General features: G+C 38.3%; 2 protein-coding genes across 2 annotated transcripts; one reads left to right on the forward strand and one right to left on the reverse strand.

The window, feature by feature from the left end:
* The first annotated feature begins 1,000 nt into the window (after positions 1 to 1,000).
* LOC127803122 (ADP-ribosylation factor 1-like) lies at positions 1,001 to 3,073 on the forward strand. Its single transcript, XM_052339157.1, has 7 exons — positions 1,001 to 1,194; positions 1,298 to 1,457; positions 1,758 to 1,828; positions 2,055 to 2,174; positions 2,365 to 2,483; positions 2,632 to 2,713; positions 2,812 to 3,073. Exons 2-7 carry the CDS (start codon positions 1,310 to 1,312, stop codon positions 2,818 to 2,820), a joined length of 549 nt encoding a protein of 182 aa, XP_052195117.1. The 5' UTR covers positions 1,001 to 1,194; positions 1,298 to 1,309; the 3' UTR covers positions 2,821 to 3,073.
* A 4,401-nt stretch (positions 3,074 to 7,474) lies between these two features.
* LOC127803164 (cyclin-D3-3-like) lies at positions 7,475 to 9,629 on the reverse strand. The gene is made up of 4 exons (XM_052339217.1): positions 8,671 to 9,629; positions 8,381 to 8,582; positions 8,116 to 8,246; positions 7,475 to 7,987 (listed from the first exon to the last, which is right to left on the reverse strand). The coding sequence occupies exons 1-4, from the start codon at positions 9,112 to 9,114 to the stop codon at positions 7,718 to 7,720; spliced, it is 1,047 nt and encodes a 348-aa protein (XP_052195177.1). The 5' UTR covers positions 9,115 to 9,629; the 3' UTR covers positions 7,475 to 7,717.
* Between the last annotated feature and the right edge of the window lie 8,912 nt (positions 9,630 to 18,541).

The following is an 18,541-nucleotide window of genomic DNA, read 5'->3' on the forward strand; positions in this document are numbered from 1 at the left end:
CCGTCCCAGGCTAGGCCGAGCAGCCCTCGGGTTGTCCAGCCCTTTTGACACCTCTATTGTCAATGAGCGCACTCTGGCTGATAACAACAGAAATTCTGGAGAACGAGTTATCCTTTTCTATTTTTATTTTAATCCTTAAAATCAAGTTCTCTTTTGTCATTGTGTTATGGCTCAAATGCATATTTATCTTTGATTAGACTGTTTTCATCGTCTATGTCCATTCTAAGAGCAATTATTATGTGGATCAGAAACATAATCGTCTCATTATTAAGAATAAGAAAAATCAGCTGATCGGCTGACATATAGCTTGATGTGTCTAGATACAATTAGTTAAATCGATTTATCCTTGTACCTTTAAAATAATTATTGTCACTCCAAACACTACTGAACTCAGGTTCCAGATGCGATGAACTGGATACCGTTACATGATTGAATTCATGCAAGTACTTGGTTGTTCTGGTATTTGTATTTTTTCTTAGTATCCTGCCTTGAATGCAGCTTGTTTATTTCTTACCTGCACTAGAATTTTCAAAATCTAATTGTAGCAATCAACATTCCTCCACTGCCATGAGCTACCATCCCTTGCGTGATTGATTTTCTACTCAGAAATTTTTTTGAACCTCTGTAATCTACCATTTTAAGGGGGGAACAAATTGCCAAATATGGGAAGAATAATGATATGTGGTCCAAATGGAGCCAGCCATTTTGGGTTGAATGGGGGGCACAGGCAGAGTGAGAGTGTGTTAAGTACTGGGACCGAATGGGCATTTCACCCCATTTGGCCCAAAATATCTGGTCCGATTTGTACCAGATATAGCCCAAACGGGAAAATGGCTGATTGACCAGACTAAACTTGAATGTGCTCATTTATTAAACAGGACAGGCCGAACGCGAGGACCACTTAAACCTTTTCTCCTCAGGGGGACTCGAAGCCACAAAATTTCAGAAGAAATCTTTGCCGTTCGAACCTAAAGCATCAGAACTCATGTCAAGTTGTCCATGTTTTAACTGGAAAGTGGAACGAAAGTGTCCTTTATTCTCCTTCAACTTTGTAGAATCTTATTATCTTCTACGTTTTGGACAACGACAGATTCGTTGAGTGATTACAAGCATCAATACTGCAACCGACTTGGCCTCCTACACTTCTCTATACTCTGTACTCTGGACCTTCCTTTCTTGTTCGTAGTTTCAGATGTGAGGACACCAAAATCACTCTTTTTTCTTATAATCTGGGCTAAGAAAAATTTTAATTTGTTTTCGTTTTCCTTGATTGTTTTCCTTTATTTGGTTGAACCAGCTGCATAGCAACATGGGTTTGGCAATTTCCCGGTTTTTAAAGCTGTTCTTTGTGAAAAAAGAGATGAGGATTTTGATGGTTGGTCTTGACGCTGCCGGGAAAACCACCATCCTGTACAAGCTGAAACTTGGAGAGATCATTACCACCATACCCACTATTGGTATGTACCTTATGAACTTTAGCAGTTGCTTCCCTCCATGTCGTAGATCAATCTCGTCATTAGATTCATGATAGCACTTATATTTAAAGCAAGAACACGAATCATTTGTACTGCAAAATCTTGTAAAAGAGTTCCTTGCATGTTTTTCTAATTCCACGAATTGATAAAGGAATCGGCAAGATCATGAATCATTTGAATTTTGTAGTTTCTTTCCAGAAGTTTTCATCTTCTCTTTGTGTGATGAGGAGCCCAAACATGGTAATAATTATTCTCCAAAACATTTATGCACTATTCCTACAGGTTTTAATGTGGAAACTGTGGAATACAAAAATGTGAGCTTCACAGTTTGGGATGTAGGAGGGCAGGATAAGGTACCACTGACCATATTCTCCTGTTTTTGTGAATTTAAAGATTGTGTGTATGCCTACATGATTGTCTGCACAAGTCCTATATATTTTTAAGACGACATGTATGCAATCTTATGTTTCTAGGATTTGTAATGAGGATCATCAGAATTACTTGCAAAAACACGTGTTTTTCGTTGCTAAACAAAGATAATCATGCATCATTTGTCGTGTCCCGTGTCTGGTTTTGCAGATCAGGCCCTTGTGGAGACACTATTTTCAGAATACCCAAGGTCTGATATTTGTTGTGGACAGTAATGACAAGGAGAGAATTTTGGAAGCCAGAGATGAGCTTCATCGGATGCTCAATGAGGTAACTGTATGCAGCAAACATTCTGCAACTTCAGAAATGTGTTTGCGTTTCTTAGTTTTACCTGCAGCAAACCTGGTTATCCTCTTTCTGATCACCAACAACACATCAAGCATTTATCCCTAACTACTTGACGATCAAGTCATAATTGAGTTGGGCACCGTAACAAGTGGTTTAAAACTTCCAATTGTAGGCCGAGCTACGTGATGCAACACTTCTTGTGTTTGCCAACAAGCAAGACCTTCCGAATGCTATGAGCGTTTCTGAAATCACTGATAAACTTGGCCTGCACTCGCTCCGTCAGCGCCGCTGGTAAGTCATCCCCTACATATTCAAATGCTCCATCATAACGTTCATTTCAAGATGGTATTCTGAGACTGTAATTGAACCTGGAAAATTTCCATAAATGGTTTTTGAATATTGCTTTCTTGTTTTGAGTGGTGGGTTTTGGCTGATGCAGGTATATCCAGAGCACTTGTGCCACATCTGGGCAAGGACTCTACGAGGGCCTCGATTGGCTATCCAGCAATATCTCTAGCAAGGCAAGATAAAACCAGGCTCCTCTTTTTATCTGTTTGAACTGAATTGATAATCCAATACATTGTCAGTGTTTACTTACAGGGTTACTCTATTCTTATAGGCTCATTAATCTGAAGCACTGTTCTTGAAGGGCTGGCCACGTTATCTTTTCCCCACATCTCAATTTAGTCCAAAAGTTGCTTTGATTGTTCCTAAGGAAGCTGAGGATAAAACCATATTAGCCAAGTATGCGTGTAGCTGAACTTTATGTGCTATGTCATTTGCAAGGGTGAAAACTTAAAGATTACTCCTTATTACATTAAAATATAGACTTTGATTATTTGTGTAAAAATAATAATATAAAATATAAAATGAATTGTCTATTTAACAGCTTAAATTTTTATATAAAATGATAGATAATAAATTAACAAAGATATTAGTAGAAATATAAGTTTTTATTAAAATAACTTCACATAGTTATTGTCACCACTAGAGTGGTCGACAAATTCATTTGTTGTTTGGCCAAAATTAGATTTTTTGTTTCTATTGGATTTTAAGTTATTGGACATTGATGAGTTTATAAGTTGTGTAGCTTTTTAAACTCTCAAATGACTAACTTTTAAGTTAACACTCTCTTATATGGGTGTTGATAAGATTAACAAAAAAATCAAATTCGAGTTTCTTTCACGAAAAACCTAATTAGTTCTTTAATTTTATAGACCATGAGTTTGAGAGCAAGGGACTTATAATACTAACAATGAGATTTTTAACTAGTAGATGTTTTACCAAATGTGTAGATGGCCTAGTAAAAATGAAAAAAAATAAAAATAAAACCTATGAGGGTTCTTGAGGGATAACTAGTTCTTTTAAGTTCCTCAATAGATTATTAGTGTCCTTAGCCCCATGGGATTTTCTTTTTTGACAATTAGGTTTTCTTTTTGTTAAGAAAAAAAAAAAGATACGAGTTATTTGTGAGTGGAGAAATTGTTATAAGTAATTTAAATTTTTGAAAGCCCAGCCAAAAAGGGAAAAAAAAAATAATGGGGGAATCGGTGGCATATTTTGGGCCTTAATGTATGGGCTGAGGGCTGGTAGATGTCCTGAACAGGCCCCATCTGGTGGATTAAAAATTCCATCACTCCTGCGTTACAACTTCTGCTTGTTACATAACTTTAAACTTTAAACCCAGAATAGCATCCATCCAACGAGAAGAGTGATTCCGAATTCTCATTTATGGCCTGCGTTCTGCTGGGTAAGCAACCAGGTTCTAATATGATGTGATATCAACAAATTTGGAGAAATAAAGACCCTCCAACGTGGACAAGCTCTTGCCACTAAAATGAGAAAAGAAAAGAAGGGACTGTCGGCTCTTTATTTAATTAAGGTAGTGTTTGTTAAAATGAATAAGATAAGGGAATATCAAGATAAGTCGGAATGGTTTTCAGGCCAAAATATGAAATGGTCAAGATAAAATTGGGAAACATTTCAAGATTTTTATCAAACTGTTTGTTAAATTTTTTGAAATGCATTAGAGGACATAAAAGTTATTTTTTCTTATATGTAGGGACCAAAATATACTTATCTTGAGAGAGATGGGAGATATATATATCTTAAAAAATCAAGATAAGAGGTTATTAATGATTTTTAAAAAATGATTAGAACTGGGATGCGTCCATAACATAACTTTTTTATCTCATATTTTTATTGACAACCGTCCTTAATGGCATGCAGAAGAATCCCTTGAATTCAGTTGGTGAAATGAAACCACCAACAATCCTTAGAACTTATCCTTTGTTTGCATTTACTGGAGGGGGGGGGGGGGGGGGGCCTACTTCACAGCTTATAGGGGTATCAATGACTGGGATATTTACTCGTCATTGCCTTGTGTTAGTTTAGGGTTAAAATTTTCTTAAAATGAAACCCACAAATAAATTTATGGGCTTATATGGTATAAGTCTTCCCCTAATGCCTGCGTTTCCACTTTCCAGTTTCAGCATCAAAAGCAAACAAAGGAGTACGCAACTTTCAGATTTCAAACTGTTCCTCTGATTTGATATAGAAAACAACGTCCCCCTAGCTGTTTCCAACCACCTTTTCTCTTCTGATCTCGCTCACATGAATACTACTGTTTCAATGATTTGACCTCTCTATGTTTTTCCCCCTAATCTCCTGTTTTCTGGGACAATTTCAATTATAATGGGGTAGAGAGGGGGAGAGCACTTTTGACATAATCAGAATAGTCATATCATGTATGGATGCTTGTTACTAGTAATTACAGTAACTTCAATTTCTCATTTCATAGTTTTGTCTCTTTGCAGTCTTGGTGGTAGGCAATTCATCTAGATTTTAATAAGCCAAGCTACCACAAGTATGAGTAGAAAAGTGCAGGTGTTGATCATCAGTAGAGCTTCTGCTAAATGTGGGGCTAGATGCATTAATAGCTGTAACCAAACAAACACCTTTCTGGGGCTCAGATCTCAGTTCAAGCTATTCATTTTGCTTCAGTCAATCATGCAAAAGGACACCAAACCTCAATATAGAGTAAGATCCACACATAGTAAACTGGCTAAAAAATAGATATACACCCACAGTACATCCAAAGAAAGGTACGAGCTCAAAAGCAAACAGTCACATACATATACTATCAACCAAAAATTTTTCCATTTACAAATTGTTGCACATACACTTGTTGAAGACATGTGAGAACTAAATCAAGACTGAAGAATCAAAGGATTACTGTCATTTGATACATTACTCCTCTAAAAACTTAATGACAATACCTATAACCAAAGGATCAATATTAGCTACAAAAGGCCTGAAAGTTCATTGAATCTGAGAACAGGAAATACTAATCTATTGACCATGAGCAGAAACCAAGTTAATTGAAAAAAAAAAAAATGGGCCACAATGCCATTGAACGGGGGTGCTCTCCTTCAGCAAAGTCAAAAGTGTAACAGAAGTCTAGACAGAATCACCACCAAAATCCTTACCCCGACAACTTGATCCCACTCTATATGCATTTTTCTTTTCTATTTCAACAAAACAGCTCCTGGCCAAGCTGTCCTGCTTTGAAAAACTTCAATCATCAATGTGTTCGAGTGAAAGAAAGCGGCCAAAGCCTTGACACTCTCATCTCAATCTAGGATCCTTCTCTTTGTCATTTCCCCTAATATGGTGTTATGCATATGCATATAATAATGTAATGCAGACAGAAAATATATTGAAATTAATAAGAAGAATAAAGCAACTCATACTTAATCCATTGACAGAGGAAGTGATGGTTAAATGTTAGCATCAATAACAGCGGCACCTTAAGAAACACATTGCAATTGAGATGCAACAGGAAGCATGCTACTAACGAATGCATTTGGTTTTGCATATGTCATCATAAACATTGCTATAACTTGGTTTGGTTGTACTTCTTGCTGGAACAGATCTAGATCTTTTCATTTTGCAAGCAATTCATGCATCATTTCAATAAGCAAAGCTACCACAACCATATGAAGAAAATGTATTTTAGTAATCAGATGTAGAACTTGTGCTACATGGGCAAAAACGTTTTAATAGCTGTAACCAAGCACCTTTCAGATAAGGGGACACCGCAGATGGTTGAGACTCAACCTGTCCGTTCCTCTCCCGTCAATAGTCTTAAGAGAAGATATCTTAGGCTGAAAAGTACCGTCTTGTCACTAATTAAATTAGCCAAAATGTGTCTGACATATTCCCATTTTGTGAATAACTTTTACCTTGAAATTTTTCTTAAATTTTACACATACAAAAAATGCCCTTGTACTTACAAAAAATGCCCTTGGGACTCATTAGTAGCTGATAACTTGATATTCTATAATACCTTAATGCTACATTTGGAACTATGATTCTGGAAGGGAAAACATTTGTTTTACCAAAAATCCTGGTTCGAAACACAGCCTGATGCCACTAGAAGCTGCCTCACTTGTTACTAAAAAGGAAAAAAAAATCAATGAGCTAAAATGAAAAAATAATCACGCCCCCAATGTGAAATAAAAAATACGTTTGGTATTTGTATTTAGCATCACCAGGTAAAATTAACATATATGTCAATCAAACTCTTGCATATATACTTTGTTGATTTTAAATACTGAGAGAAATTGTATACGGACTAACTTTAAAAATTTACATTTTTTTTCTTAAAACTTAGTATATTGCTCACACTTGACATTCACCAAAAGTTGAAATCATCATGCAGAACTAAACCTAGAGCTCAAAGATTAAGCTGTCTTCTTTTAGGATCACAAACAGTTGTGCTTGGAGAATTCCAAAAAAATCATATTGGCTGCAAAAAGGCTTCCTGCTGTGTTAGACAAGATGTCTAATCACCTAGTCATAGACCAAGCTGTGGGATCCTTATTGCTTATCAAAAAAATAATTTCCTTGAAATAAATGGTGCATAATGGCATTGAACTGGGGAGCTTCCAATCAAAAAATAAATAAATCAATCAAAACCGGACAAAACTCTCCATGGAACCACCGCCAAGATCCCCCTGCCCAAGAATGTGATTCTACCCTAAAGACTTTTTATCTTCCGTAATTTAAGAAATATTTCTGTCCCTAGGTGCCCATTTTGAAAATTCTCCCAATCATCATCTTGTTAACATGAGAAAACACAATCCAAGCCTTGACAGTCCCATTTCATCTCTATCAACTTCCTAAATCCCTTTCTAAGTGTTGGTACATGCACACAAGAAATGCACTAAATTACAATGACATACTAACCAATAAAAATGATAAAGCATGTAGATGTAGTATTTCTAAAATTACAACTATATACTCTTGTGTTACCTATAAATGTGGAAAGGATAGCATCATGTGTTCAACAGTTTCCCACTTATAGCTTACTCAGCCAGCACTTCCAGTAAAGAAGTGCCCTATAGTAATAATACCTTGGAATACAGTATAACTGCACCTTAAGAACGCATACTGCATTTAATGTGCAATAGAGAGATCGCAAATACCATGGCCAAAAGGAGTACATAAGAAATTGAAGATCATCAAGGGCTGCTAACTAAACCCACAGACATTTGGCTTATTGGAGCCAATCCCATGTGCTGATCATGAGTTCTGCTCTTCTTTAAGGGGGGTTCGGATGAGCACAAAAAGACCCACGAATCGTTTGAGCTATGGCAGCTCAAATAGGCATCAATGACGCCACTTGGGCTTCCGGGTATGGACTGGCACTCGCGCTTGTGGGGAGGGCAGTGCATCTGACCATGATTGCCAGGTAATTCCAGGAGGAGCTTACAGCACTCATCTACTCTATCCTGTTAGAAATTGAACAAAAATTGAAATGCGGACTAAGAGCAGGCCAATTTCAATCAACCATGGAAGAGAAAGAGATATAATGTGAGTAAACTTATGATGCAAAAGACAAATCAAGTAAGGCACAAACCCTGCTTGTTTTGAGAACGTCAATAAGCTCATTCTGGCAGTCTAATACATTGCACGAGTCAACCTCTTTGATAACATGTAACATTATTGCGGTGGCCAACACAGAAGGAAGAAAAGATAGAAACCTCGAATCTGCAAACAATCGCCAATGTTGAAACTTGAAAGTTAGTTGAAAAACCAAATAGGATGGTCGCATAAATCACATTACTTTTTATCTTAATTATAGCAATTGAGTAAACCAGATCTGTCTGACTTGATGTTCTTACCAGTAAAGACAGAGAGAAGAAGGCGCTCACACCTCCACAGTAACCTTAAATTCAAATTTGCCCCCAATCTCAGTTTCCTAACAATTTGATCAACAAATGAAAGTGGGGTTACAGGATGCATCTTCCATTCAAGAGCAGAAAGCACCAGAAGCTCCATTCTCTGAATTGTCTTTGCTTCAAACACATACTTTGATTCCTCCACCTAAGCACAATACAAAAAGAAACATCATTTACGCAATAAAGAACACAGTGCGACATTTTCACAAACACCCAAGCCACGGAACACATACTTGCAGGTCCAAGAGAAGAGGCACTTGGGTCTCCTCAACTTTAGCAGCCAAAGAGAGACAAGCAACAGCAGCAAGCTGACTCATCCATGGCTTATCTCTCTGAAAGAAAGGGCTCGTAATGAATCTGTCAAAGTAGTTAATGGCCAAAGCAGTGGTCATAGCAGTGAAACCATAGTGGCCAATGACCCTCAACATCCATTGAACGGCCCCTCTCCTTGCCGCCATCAAAAACCCATCTGAATACAAACAATGGATAACTTTCTCTTTCGCCATTAGACTCACAATCTCATCATCATAATCCTCATCATCCTCCAAGAAACCCAAAGGTTCCTTCAGATTTCCTTCTCCCAAATCCTCCTCAACGTGTTCCTCCTCGCAATAGAGACCGTCAAGAACAAACAAAGGGTTCTGTGGCAGTGTCTCCTCTTGCTCTAGGAAGGCCATCCTTTTCTGACTGGATGGTCTCTGCTCATTATCTTGAAAAGCAGATGTGGAGAGAGAGAGAGAGAGAGAGAGAGAGCTCAATCTTGGAAGCAGTAGCGTATCTCCATCTGCGGAGAGAGAGACAGCAAAATACAGAAAGCCAAGGTGTGGTTTTTATCTGAGAAGACCATCACGCCTGTCCTTTTTTCCCCCCCTCCATTTCTCTCCCTTCTTAATGATTTTCGTTTTCCATTGCATTAATTTACAAGGGGATTTGGAATTGGCGCGCTACAAAGCAAGCACGGTAGAATGCAACGGCACATCCACCGATTGCGCCTTGGGAATTAACCTCTTCCGTATCTAACTTAGGATACATACATACATATACAGGCACAGCCCCGCCACTGCCTTCATTGCTGTCTCTCTTCTACTGTCTGTATATCTGCAACTAAAGATGTATTTTTTCACTCAGTCCTACTGACCATGCCATTGCCCACTATAGAGTTGAAATATTTGCTCTACATTTCTATTTACTTCTGCTAGCACTGCAATTAGATAATGCTCTCTCCAATCTCTTTTATACCATCTATCTTACAGTTTCCAGCTCAAGTAATCGGTGTTTTTTGGGTACCTGATTTGGTTACAAATAGCACCATCTTATGTTTATATCGGGCAATATAAAATGAGAGGAAAGAATCGAGTAACATAAGAGTTGTCTGATATAAACAATTGAATAAAATCGTATAAATAAATGACTAAATTCTTAAAATCAACATATAAATATAGTAAATAATGTCTTTTTTAGCTCATCTTTTCGTAATCAATGTCTTACTTTTTTTTTTGGTTACAAGTAATGACACTATTCTTTACAAAATTTTCATTTTCATAACTTATTACATTATTTTGCATTTACAATTTATTTTTCACTTTTTTGTAAAATTTTATTACTTTGCTATTCACCTTAGAAAATGACAGCTTAATAGTAGATGGAGAGGTGGAATTTTGGGTTCTATTTTGAATATATTGTTAATGTTTGAATAAACCTAGTACATGTACATGGTCGAGTTCAAGTGAAGAGTTCAATGAAGTTTGAATAGAATATATTAAGAGATAGAACACAATATAATAAATAAATTTTACCACTCTGTGTGAAGGTATTAGGTGCTTTTCCTAGTGATTTACAGTTAATTACGTAATTATGTTCCTAAAAAATAAATGTTATATATATAAATAAATTTGGTAATAATTTTCACAAAGGGGAGTTGACACATAAATTTATAATAATTTTATTTAAAATTAATAATAATTCATAATAATGAGTAAATTTATTATTAAATTTAGATCAAAGTTATTATTAATTTAAATAAAGTTATAATAAATGTATATAAAATTATTATAAATTTTTATAGACCACATTAATTTTAAAAATTATTTATCATATTTATTTATAAATGTGACATTTGACATTTCCCTTCATGAAAAGCAATTAACTAATAAAGTAATGACTTTGTATATCCCCTTGGGAAATCTAATAATAGTTAATTGGCATACGGACTGACAGGACTCCAACGGCTCCCTTGGACACGTGTAACGAATGGTGGCTGACCCTAAAGCCAAAAGATGAATCAGAACGCATGATTACGTTACTTTACAAAAATAATAAATTCATCTATTTATACATTAAAGTATTATTATTATTTTTAAAAGAATTATACAATTATGACTATTAATTATTACCTTATAGGCCAAGAAAAGTCATCTTTAATATGGTCAACTATGAAATCTTAGGTTTATAATGAAAAAGGAATGATATGATGTCGGATAACATTTACTTAATATGAATTAGTGTGAGGGTGAATGTGCGAGTCTCGTATCTTTTTTATAAAATTTATGTCTTTTTCTCTTTCAATTTATCTATGTCGATTAAATTTTATGTTATTTATGTTAAATAATATAAAAAATTTATGTTATTTTTAGAAAAAGTACAGGCCATTTAAGTTTGTTGATATTTTTTTTAATGTAAAAAATAATTTATTTGAGACTATATTGATTTTAATTGAGTTAGACACATTTTAAATTTTGTTATCTCTCGGTAACTTAAATATAATATAATAAAAAATTATGTGAAGACTTAACTTTTAATACAATAATATTGTTAGAAATTTGGATTGAAAATAAATCATGTTCAAACCATCAATCACACGAACTAATACATAAATTAATGTGAAAAACTCAAATCGAGAAAAATTACAAATATAAAAAATAAAATATCACTAATTTGATATTCCTACCACGAATATAATATTGTTGTACTAATTTCAGAATATTTGACACTTACTTATAAATTTAAAATCATTTGTAGGTATACAAAAAAAATTATATTCCGATCAAAAAAATGATTCAAGATGATATTTCTTCGAGTGAGATAAATGTTAATCAAAATTAAATTTAATAACATTAATCAATTTTAAAATTCTAATCATAATTAAATTAAAATTTTCAATTACAATCAAATTTAAATTTCGATCACAATTATAACAAATATAATATCTAATCATCTAAACTACCATCTTTGTAGCGAGGGTACGTCGATCTTCACAATCCAAGAAATTAAGATAGATTTTTACGTTAATATCATAAGTCTTTTTATCTTTTATTAAGTCAAATATATAATATATTGATAAACCATGATAAGACCTAAATAAAAAAAAAAATCCAAAAACTCGAACCCGATGGTTGTTGAGATTCCAATCATGTAGTATATATGTGATGCAATGATAGATACTACGCACGGAGTGACGTGGATATATATTATTATTATTATTATAGAGTGCCATAAAATTGTCACCCACTTACGTACTGCGGGGAGGCAGGGACTGATTTAATTATTTGTGCAATTAATATAAACATTAGATTGCTGGAAATTTTCTCACCCACCTGTGCTACAGCAGGCAGAGCTGGTGGTTCATTTGACCAATCAATGTAACATTAACAACACTACTATTCTTATTTTACTCCAAACATTGTGCACAAGCTGGCTGCCCTGCTATCTACCTTGCTTCCCATTAATTATTTCTTGCTTTCCTTTTGGTTGGATATATTATTATATATGTAAGAACTATATACATGGTCAAATTTGGCCTCAGATTTTAACAAGGCAAGAGATGCCAGCTGCTTTGCTAGAGTGAGTGGTTTGATCATTGATGCTACATCAATGTCTGGTTCAGTGGTTCTTCTGTTCATCAAATCCCACGGGAGAGGTAAACTTGTCCCATGTGTTGAATTACTTTACTAGAATCCGTGAAACATGTTAAGGTGAAACTTTTTCCACAATGTAGGAAGTTTCCTGCTTGGACATATTTATGCAGCTACTAGCTAGCCAACAAATGCTTGTCGTCTTTATGGTGCATGAAAATGGTCGTGTCATCTAGTAGACAAGTCCATCGGTTGCTGATTAATTGGTCCAAAAGGCGAAATTGCCCACCCCAGGTGCCCCACACTCGGCCCGACGAGACATGAGGGAGGTTAATCATGGTGACTCAGTCGGACACAGTGGCTAGACCCGGGCTCACCGCGCACAAAGAGCCCCCCTTACTTTGGAGAGAGGTACCCCACACTGCCGCTTGGGAGACTCGATCCTCGGTCTTGATCCAAGATTCACCACGAAAGGCACTTTGTGCCCCCCTTCTTGACCAACTGGACTACCCATGCGGGCCGATTGCTGATTAATTGTTAACTAGCTAGATATGTTGTAGGATTTCCTTATAATAACTTGAATATATTGTTAGATACATAGTCATAAAAATCACATATGATTAAAATGGAATCTCTTAAATAAAATCTAATTTTGTTACGGATATATTATAGGTGTAATACTCCAAGAGTTCAAATAAAAGTAGTATATATTGAGGATAAGTAAGGAATAAAATAACACTAATTAGATACCTTTTGGACAGAATGTAGACAAAAAACTCATAGGTTAAACATGCTTGAATTGGGGAAGCTTAAGCATAGGTGACTTCCTCAGAAGTTCGCGTAGGTCCATCAGGGTAAGTTGTTCCGGTCCTTCCTATCGCTCGATGCAAGATGTTATATGTGATATCAGAGCAACTCGAGCTCGTGTGTTAGGATCGTATACTAGCCAAAGGCTGAGGGTACTGGATTGGGGATCGTGTACTAGCCCAAGGCTGGGGGTACTGGACCGGGGACACTGGACGGGAGAGAGTTGAGACCAGCTGTAAGGTCATATGACGAGGACGTCATATGCTCAAGAAGGGAGAATGTAATACCCCAAGAGCTCAGAGAATGGTAGTATATATCGAAAATAAATAAAAAATGAAACAACACTAATTTGATACTTTTTTAGGCTGAATGTAGGTAAAGAACTCCCGAGTTAAGCGTACTTAAACTGAGAAAGTTTAAGGATGGATAAGCCTTTGAGAAGTTCACATAAACCCATTAGAATAAGTTGTTTCGATCTTTCTTATCGCTCAATACCAAATGTTACAATAAGAGATCGAACTCAACCTCATTTGATGCAAAGATACAAAAAAAAAAAAAAAAAATACAGTAGATTAGGGTTTTATATATGTAGAAATAGACCCTTTGAGATTAGGTCCTGGTATAATTATTAATGGGTTGCACCACAATTATTTGTGAGAATGTTACTCGAATTATTGTAGTCATATATCTAGATTATGTGTAATAATAGATTAATTGATATTATGAGGGACTAATTATTTAGTTATAAGGATTATAAAAAAAAAAAACATAGAAAGCTTTTAATTATCATGGTACACAGGACCATATTGATTAGATTTTTCTTCATAAAAACATAAAGCTATTGAGATTAAATTAAGGAGCCACTACAACAAAAAAAACACTTATTAAGGCATTTTTTTAGGGTAATTTTTAAAAAAATGCCCTATAAAATACTATTTTAAATCACAATTCAAAGAAATGTCATAATAAAATAATTTTAATAAAACGCAGCGATGCAGTGCCCTAATAGAAAAATCTAATAGGACACAATTTTTTTAAGTACCCTAATAAAATAATTCTAATAAGAAACTTTGATGAAGTGCCTTAATAAAATAATTTTAATATGGTAGAATTTTCGAAATGCCCCAATAAAATAATTTTAGTGAGATACTTTGGCGAAGTGCTTTAATAAAATAATTTTAATGAGACACTATAATGAAGTGTCATAATAGAGTCGATTTACTATAAAAATAATATAGGATTATATATTAGTGAGTCTTGTAAATCAGGTGGGCATGAGGAAGGAGAGGTCTAGGGTTCAAGCCAAGGGAAAAGTGAGCACGCTAGAGTTATTTTCCAACTTATCACATGGCCATTTCATGGGGTGTTATGTGGTCGCGTGCAAGAAAAGGCTTTGCAAGAAGAATTAAGTGGGGGAGAGAGCATAATATGTCATGAAGAAAGAGAGAGAGAGAAATCATGTGGAAAAGAAAGTTTTTCGGCCTCAAAATAATTAGAATTACATTTTTTTTTGAGACATTTTAAAGTGTTATTAATGCTTAAATTTATAATTGTTTTCGAAACATTTTTAAATGTCATTCATGTAAAAGTAAAAAGAGATATCTTGATGGATTACACAGTATTTGTCAGTATTTCAATAAGTTTTTAAGACATGATTACATGTAACACTTTTATTAGTGTCCTAATAATTAAAATGTTCTAATAAACTATGCATTGAAGTGTTTTTAAATGACTTTTAATCTCAAAATTATTGTAGTGAGCATTAAAAAAAAAAAAAATTAGTTACGTGAACACTTGTACCACGCATAAAACATAGTGTTCGTACTTGATTGTGAGTAGCATTTACATTTACTCCTCGTGTTACAGAGATAAATGAAACAATTGAATATCTTGATTGTTCTTCCAGCCATGAGTTGTTATGCAGAGAGCACTAGCACTTGCATATTTGTTTTCAGTTTCCACATTTGGCTCTTTTTTATTTTCGTGGTGGTTTACGATAAAGGGCGTCCGCATGCAGCACGCGGCATGCAAGCGAAATGAAGCCTTCGCCTCGCTTGGGGCCGAGGTTGCCTCTTCGTCTAAAGATACGCAATGCATGCTGCAGCGCTGCCTCTCTCTCTCTCTCTCTCTTTATATATATATATATATATCGATTTTCTATACGGAAATAGATCATCCACTCCATCTCTCTTCTTCTTTTGAACTGCTGCTTCTCCCCTTTTGAAGCTCGGCTTTGGTGCCTGGGACTGGGTGACGTCGTCGTCCTCCATCTCCACAACCAGCCAACTTTTACCAAGCCCCAGAGCTTGATGTTGCTTTTTAACCGCTGCTTTTGCTTCAATTCGCTTTACGAATCTTCAGGGAAATCGTACGTAGTACGTATCCCTGTTCTGCTCTTCAATGCCTGTGCCTGACCAGTGGGAACCAATGCAGACGCCGTTGCATCGTTTTGGTACAAATCAAACGCCCTCCCGCTAAAGAAACATGAGTACCTTCCATTCTAGAGCGGAATGAATTAACTTGGTAACTAATGAAACGCCCTCCCGCTTTCCGATTCAATGCCTGAACCAAATTAATGATTTGGGATGGTCGCCGAAATCAGTGCTTGTTTTGAACAATCAGGGCCACACGCCGTCCCGTCAATTAATGGCTTCGGCTTGAAAAAGGAAAAGTTGGGGGAAGTCCATCCGGCATGATCGAGCGGTCAGTCTGTGTCGCCCAAAATGTGCCCACAAGCTGTTTGCTCAATTGCCAACCCGACCTGACGAGGAGAACGCCCTTGGTCCCATAATTACGCCAAGACGAATACCTAACAACGGTCAAAAGATACACAGCAGACAAGCCTCGTCACGTCAACCAGATAAGCACTCAATAGAGAAACTCCCGAGACCTCAGGAGTAGGCTAACCCACCGAAGATCACGGAGGCAACAGTTATCCCGAACTCCTCGGAGATGGAGGCTATCGCGAAACCCTTATCGGGAAAGTCCCGAAGAAGGCGGGAGGAAGATCCCGAAGATCCCTCATGATCCCTATCCCGAGAAAAGGTAAGAGAAGAAGGTGGGGGATTCTTCTTATCTTTCATCAATTAACATAGTTTAAAAGGGACAAGGAACCCTAGATCAAGAAACTAACTTAATCATCGGAGATCGACCGGGGGAGCAAGCCCCGTCTCCATTGTAGGTACATTCAGAAAGGCAAGAAGGGAACGTGCGGCTACCACTTCCGAAAATCCTTCATCAATTGGCGCCCACCGTGGGGCCGACATTCTTCTCTTCTGTCTTTCCAGTGCAGCGGACAATCCTCTCAACCGTGAATGGCGACCAGAAGACAGCCGTCTAGGGCCGTGGGGAGCAACCCCGTTCCAGAACCGAGTCAGCAGAACCCTCCCCGAAGCCCGCCGGGGAGGGCTCGGAGTCCGGAGGGCCCTCCGCCTCCTCCTGATCGGATAGCACTTCTGGAGGGTCAAGTACAGCGATTGACGGAGTTACTCATGGGTTTTCTAGATGGCCAGCATCAGCAAGCCCAGCACTCTCGGGCGGAAGAAAGGCGTGAGCCCCCAAGAGAAGAGGAATCTTATCGACGGGACGAGAATCCGCAGAGGCCAGGGCCAGATGACGGCGAGGCGGCCGAGTCTCTTGACTTGTCGTTTGTGCAGCAGCGACAGGAAAGAAGATTGCGGCAGTTGGAGGAGGAGATGGCCGCCCTAAAGCCAAGGACCAGAGAGGCTCAGGGACCAAGGATAAATCAGCCCCTTGGCCCAGAGATCATGGCGGCCATACCACCAGAACGTCTCCGTATCCCGGCCATTAAGCCCTACGCAGGGACCACCGACCCGATGGATCACCTGGATCTCTTTACCTCGCATATGATGGTACAGGACGCCTCAGACGCGATGTGGTGTAGAGTTTTCTTGGCCACTCTGGAGGGGCACGCATGGGCGTGGTACTCAAACCTGGCTCATCATTCCATCGTAAGTTTTGCGCAACTCCGGAGCAGCTTTCTGGCGCACTTTGCACCTCTCCGAAGACACCGAAGGTCCACCATGGCCTTGGTGAGTATGAAGCAAAACCAAGGAGAGCCCTTGAAGGATTTCGTTTCACGATTTAATATGGAAGCCCTGAGCATCGAGAACTTTGACCACAATGTTGCTATGGTGGCATTCCAGAACGCCCTGAGGCCCGGCCCTTTCGCCCAATCATTAGCCAAAACGCCTCCGAGCGCGTTCACGGACATATTGGGCCGGGCCACGAAGTACATAAATGCCGAAGAGGTCATGCAGGCTAAGAGGGCGAAGCATGTGGAGAAGAAGGATAAAAAGAAGCATCCCGAGGAAATGAGGAGTGACGACCGAAGGGAAAAAAATCGCCCTCGGTGGGATTCGGCGGGTTTCACTCCTCTGAACGCCCCGAGGGCAGAAATCCTGGCTACTATTGAGGGAAAAGATTATTTGAAAAAGCCTCGACCGATGAAGGCACCATCTGACAAAAGGAACAGAAGTAAATATTGCCGATTCCACCGAGATCATGGTCATGACACGGAGGAGTGTCACCAATTAAAGGAGGAGATTCAGGAACTTATCAATCGGGGTTTCCTGAGGAGCTACGTGGCAAAAACAGGTGATTCTCAGGGGAGAAAGGATCGACGGTCGCGATCAAGAAGCCCCCCCAAGAGAGACCGCGCGGAGGATCGAAATCGGGCCCAGCGGGAGAGATCACATCGAAGAGAAGATGATCATCCTCCGCCTCCGATATTCCACACACTCGCGGCTGGGGAGGTCCCATTCATGAAGGACGAAAAAAGTAATGCGGCCCGGCTGAAAAGGTCGAGGAACGTGGATCCAATCTCTTTTTCAGATAGCGACCTCCCGGGGTACCCGACTCGAAATGACCCACTGGTGATAACAGCTGAACTCGGGAAGTGGGAACTTCGGCGGATCCTTGTGGATCCAGGAAGCTCTTCAGAAATCTTGTATCGGCAAGCCTTCTTAGGCATGGGGTATGAAATGACACAGTTAAAGGCAGCGAGGGTCCCTTTGGTGGGATTTGATGGTGAAGCCGTATATTCAGAAGGGATTATTCAACTCCCGTTGACGGTAGGGAGAGGTTCCCGAACTTCTCGTGTTATGCTAGACATCCTGGTAGCGGACGTGCCTTCGGCTTACAACATGATTCTGGGAAGATCGGGTCTCAATGCCCTTCGAGCCATCCCAAGCACATATCATATGATGATGAAGTTTCCCACGGATAGGGGGACGGGCGAAGTGCGGGGAGATTTGCGCTTAGCCCGTGAATGTTACATGGCCTCTATAGGCATAGCGAAGAGTAAAGAAGCAGGGTTGCAGAAGGATGCTGACCCCCCGAAGGAGGTCAGTTTTCTACTAGAAGGACCTGAAGATCCCAAAACAGCGGAGCCGGTGGATGAATTGGAAGAAGTACCTCTAGAAGA

The sequence above is a fragment of the Diospyros lotus genome, chromosome 6 (genome assembly GCF_014633365.1).
Source record: "Diospyros lotus cultivar Yz01 chromosome 6, ASM1463336v1, whole genome shotgun sequence".
In the NCBI taxonomy this organism is placed as follows: Eukaryota; Viridiplantae; Streptophyta; class Magnoliopsida; order Ericales; family Ebenaceae; genus Diospyros; species Diospyros lotus.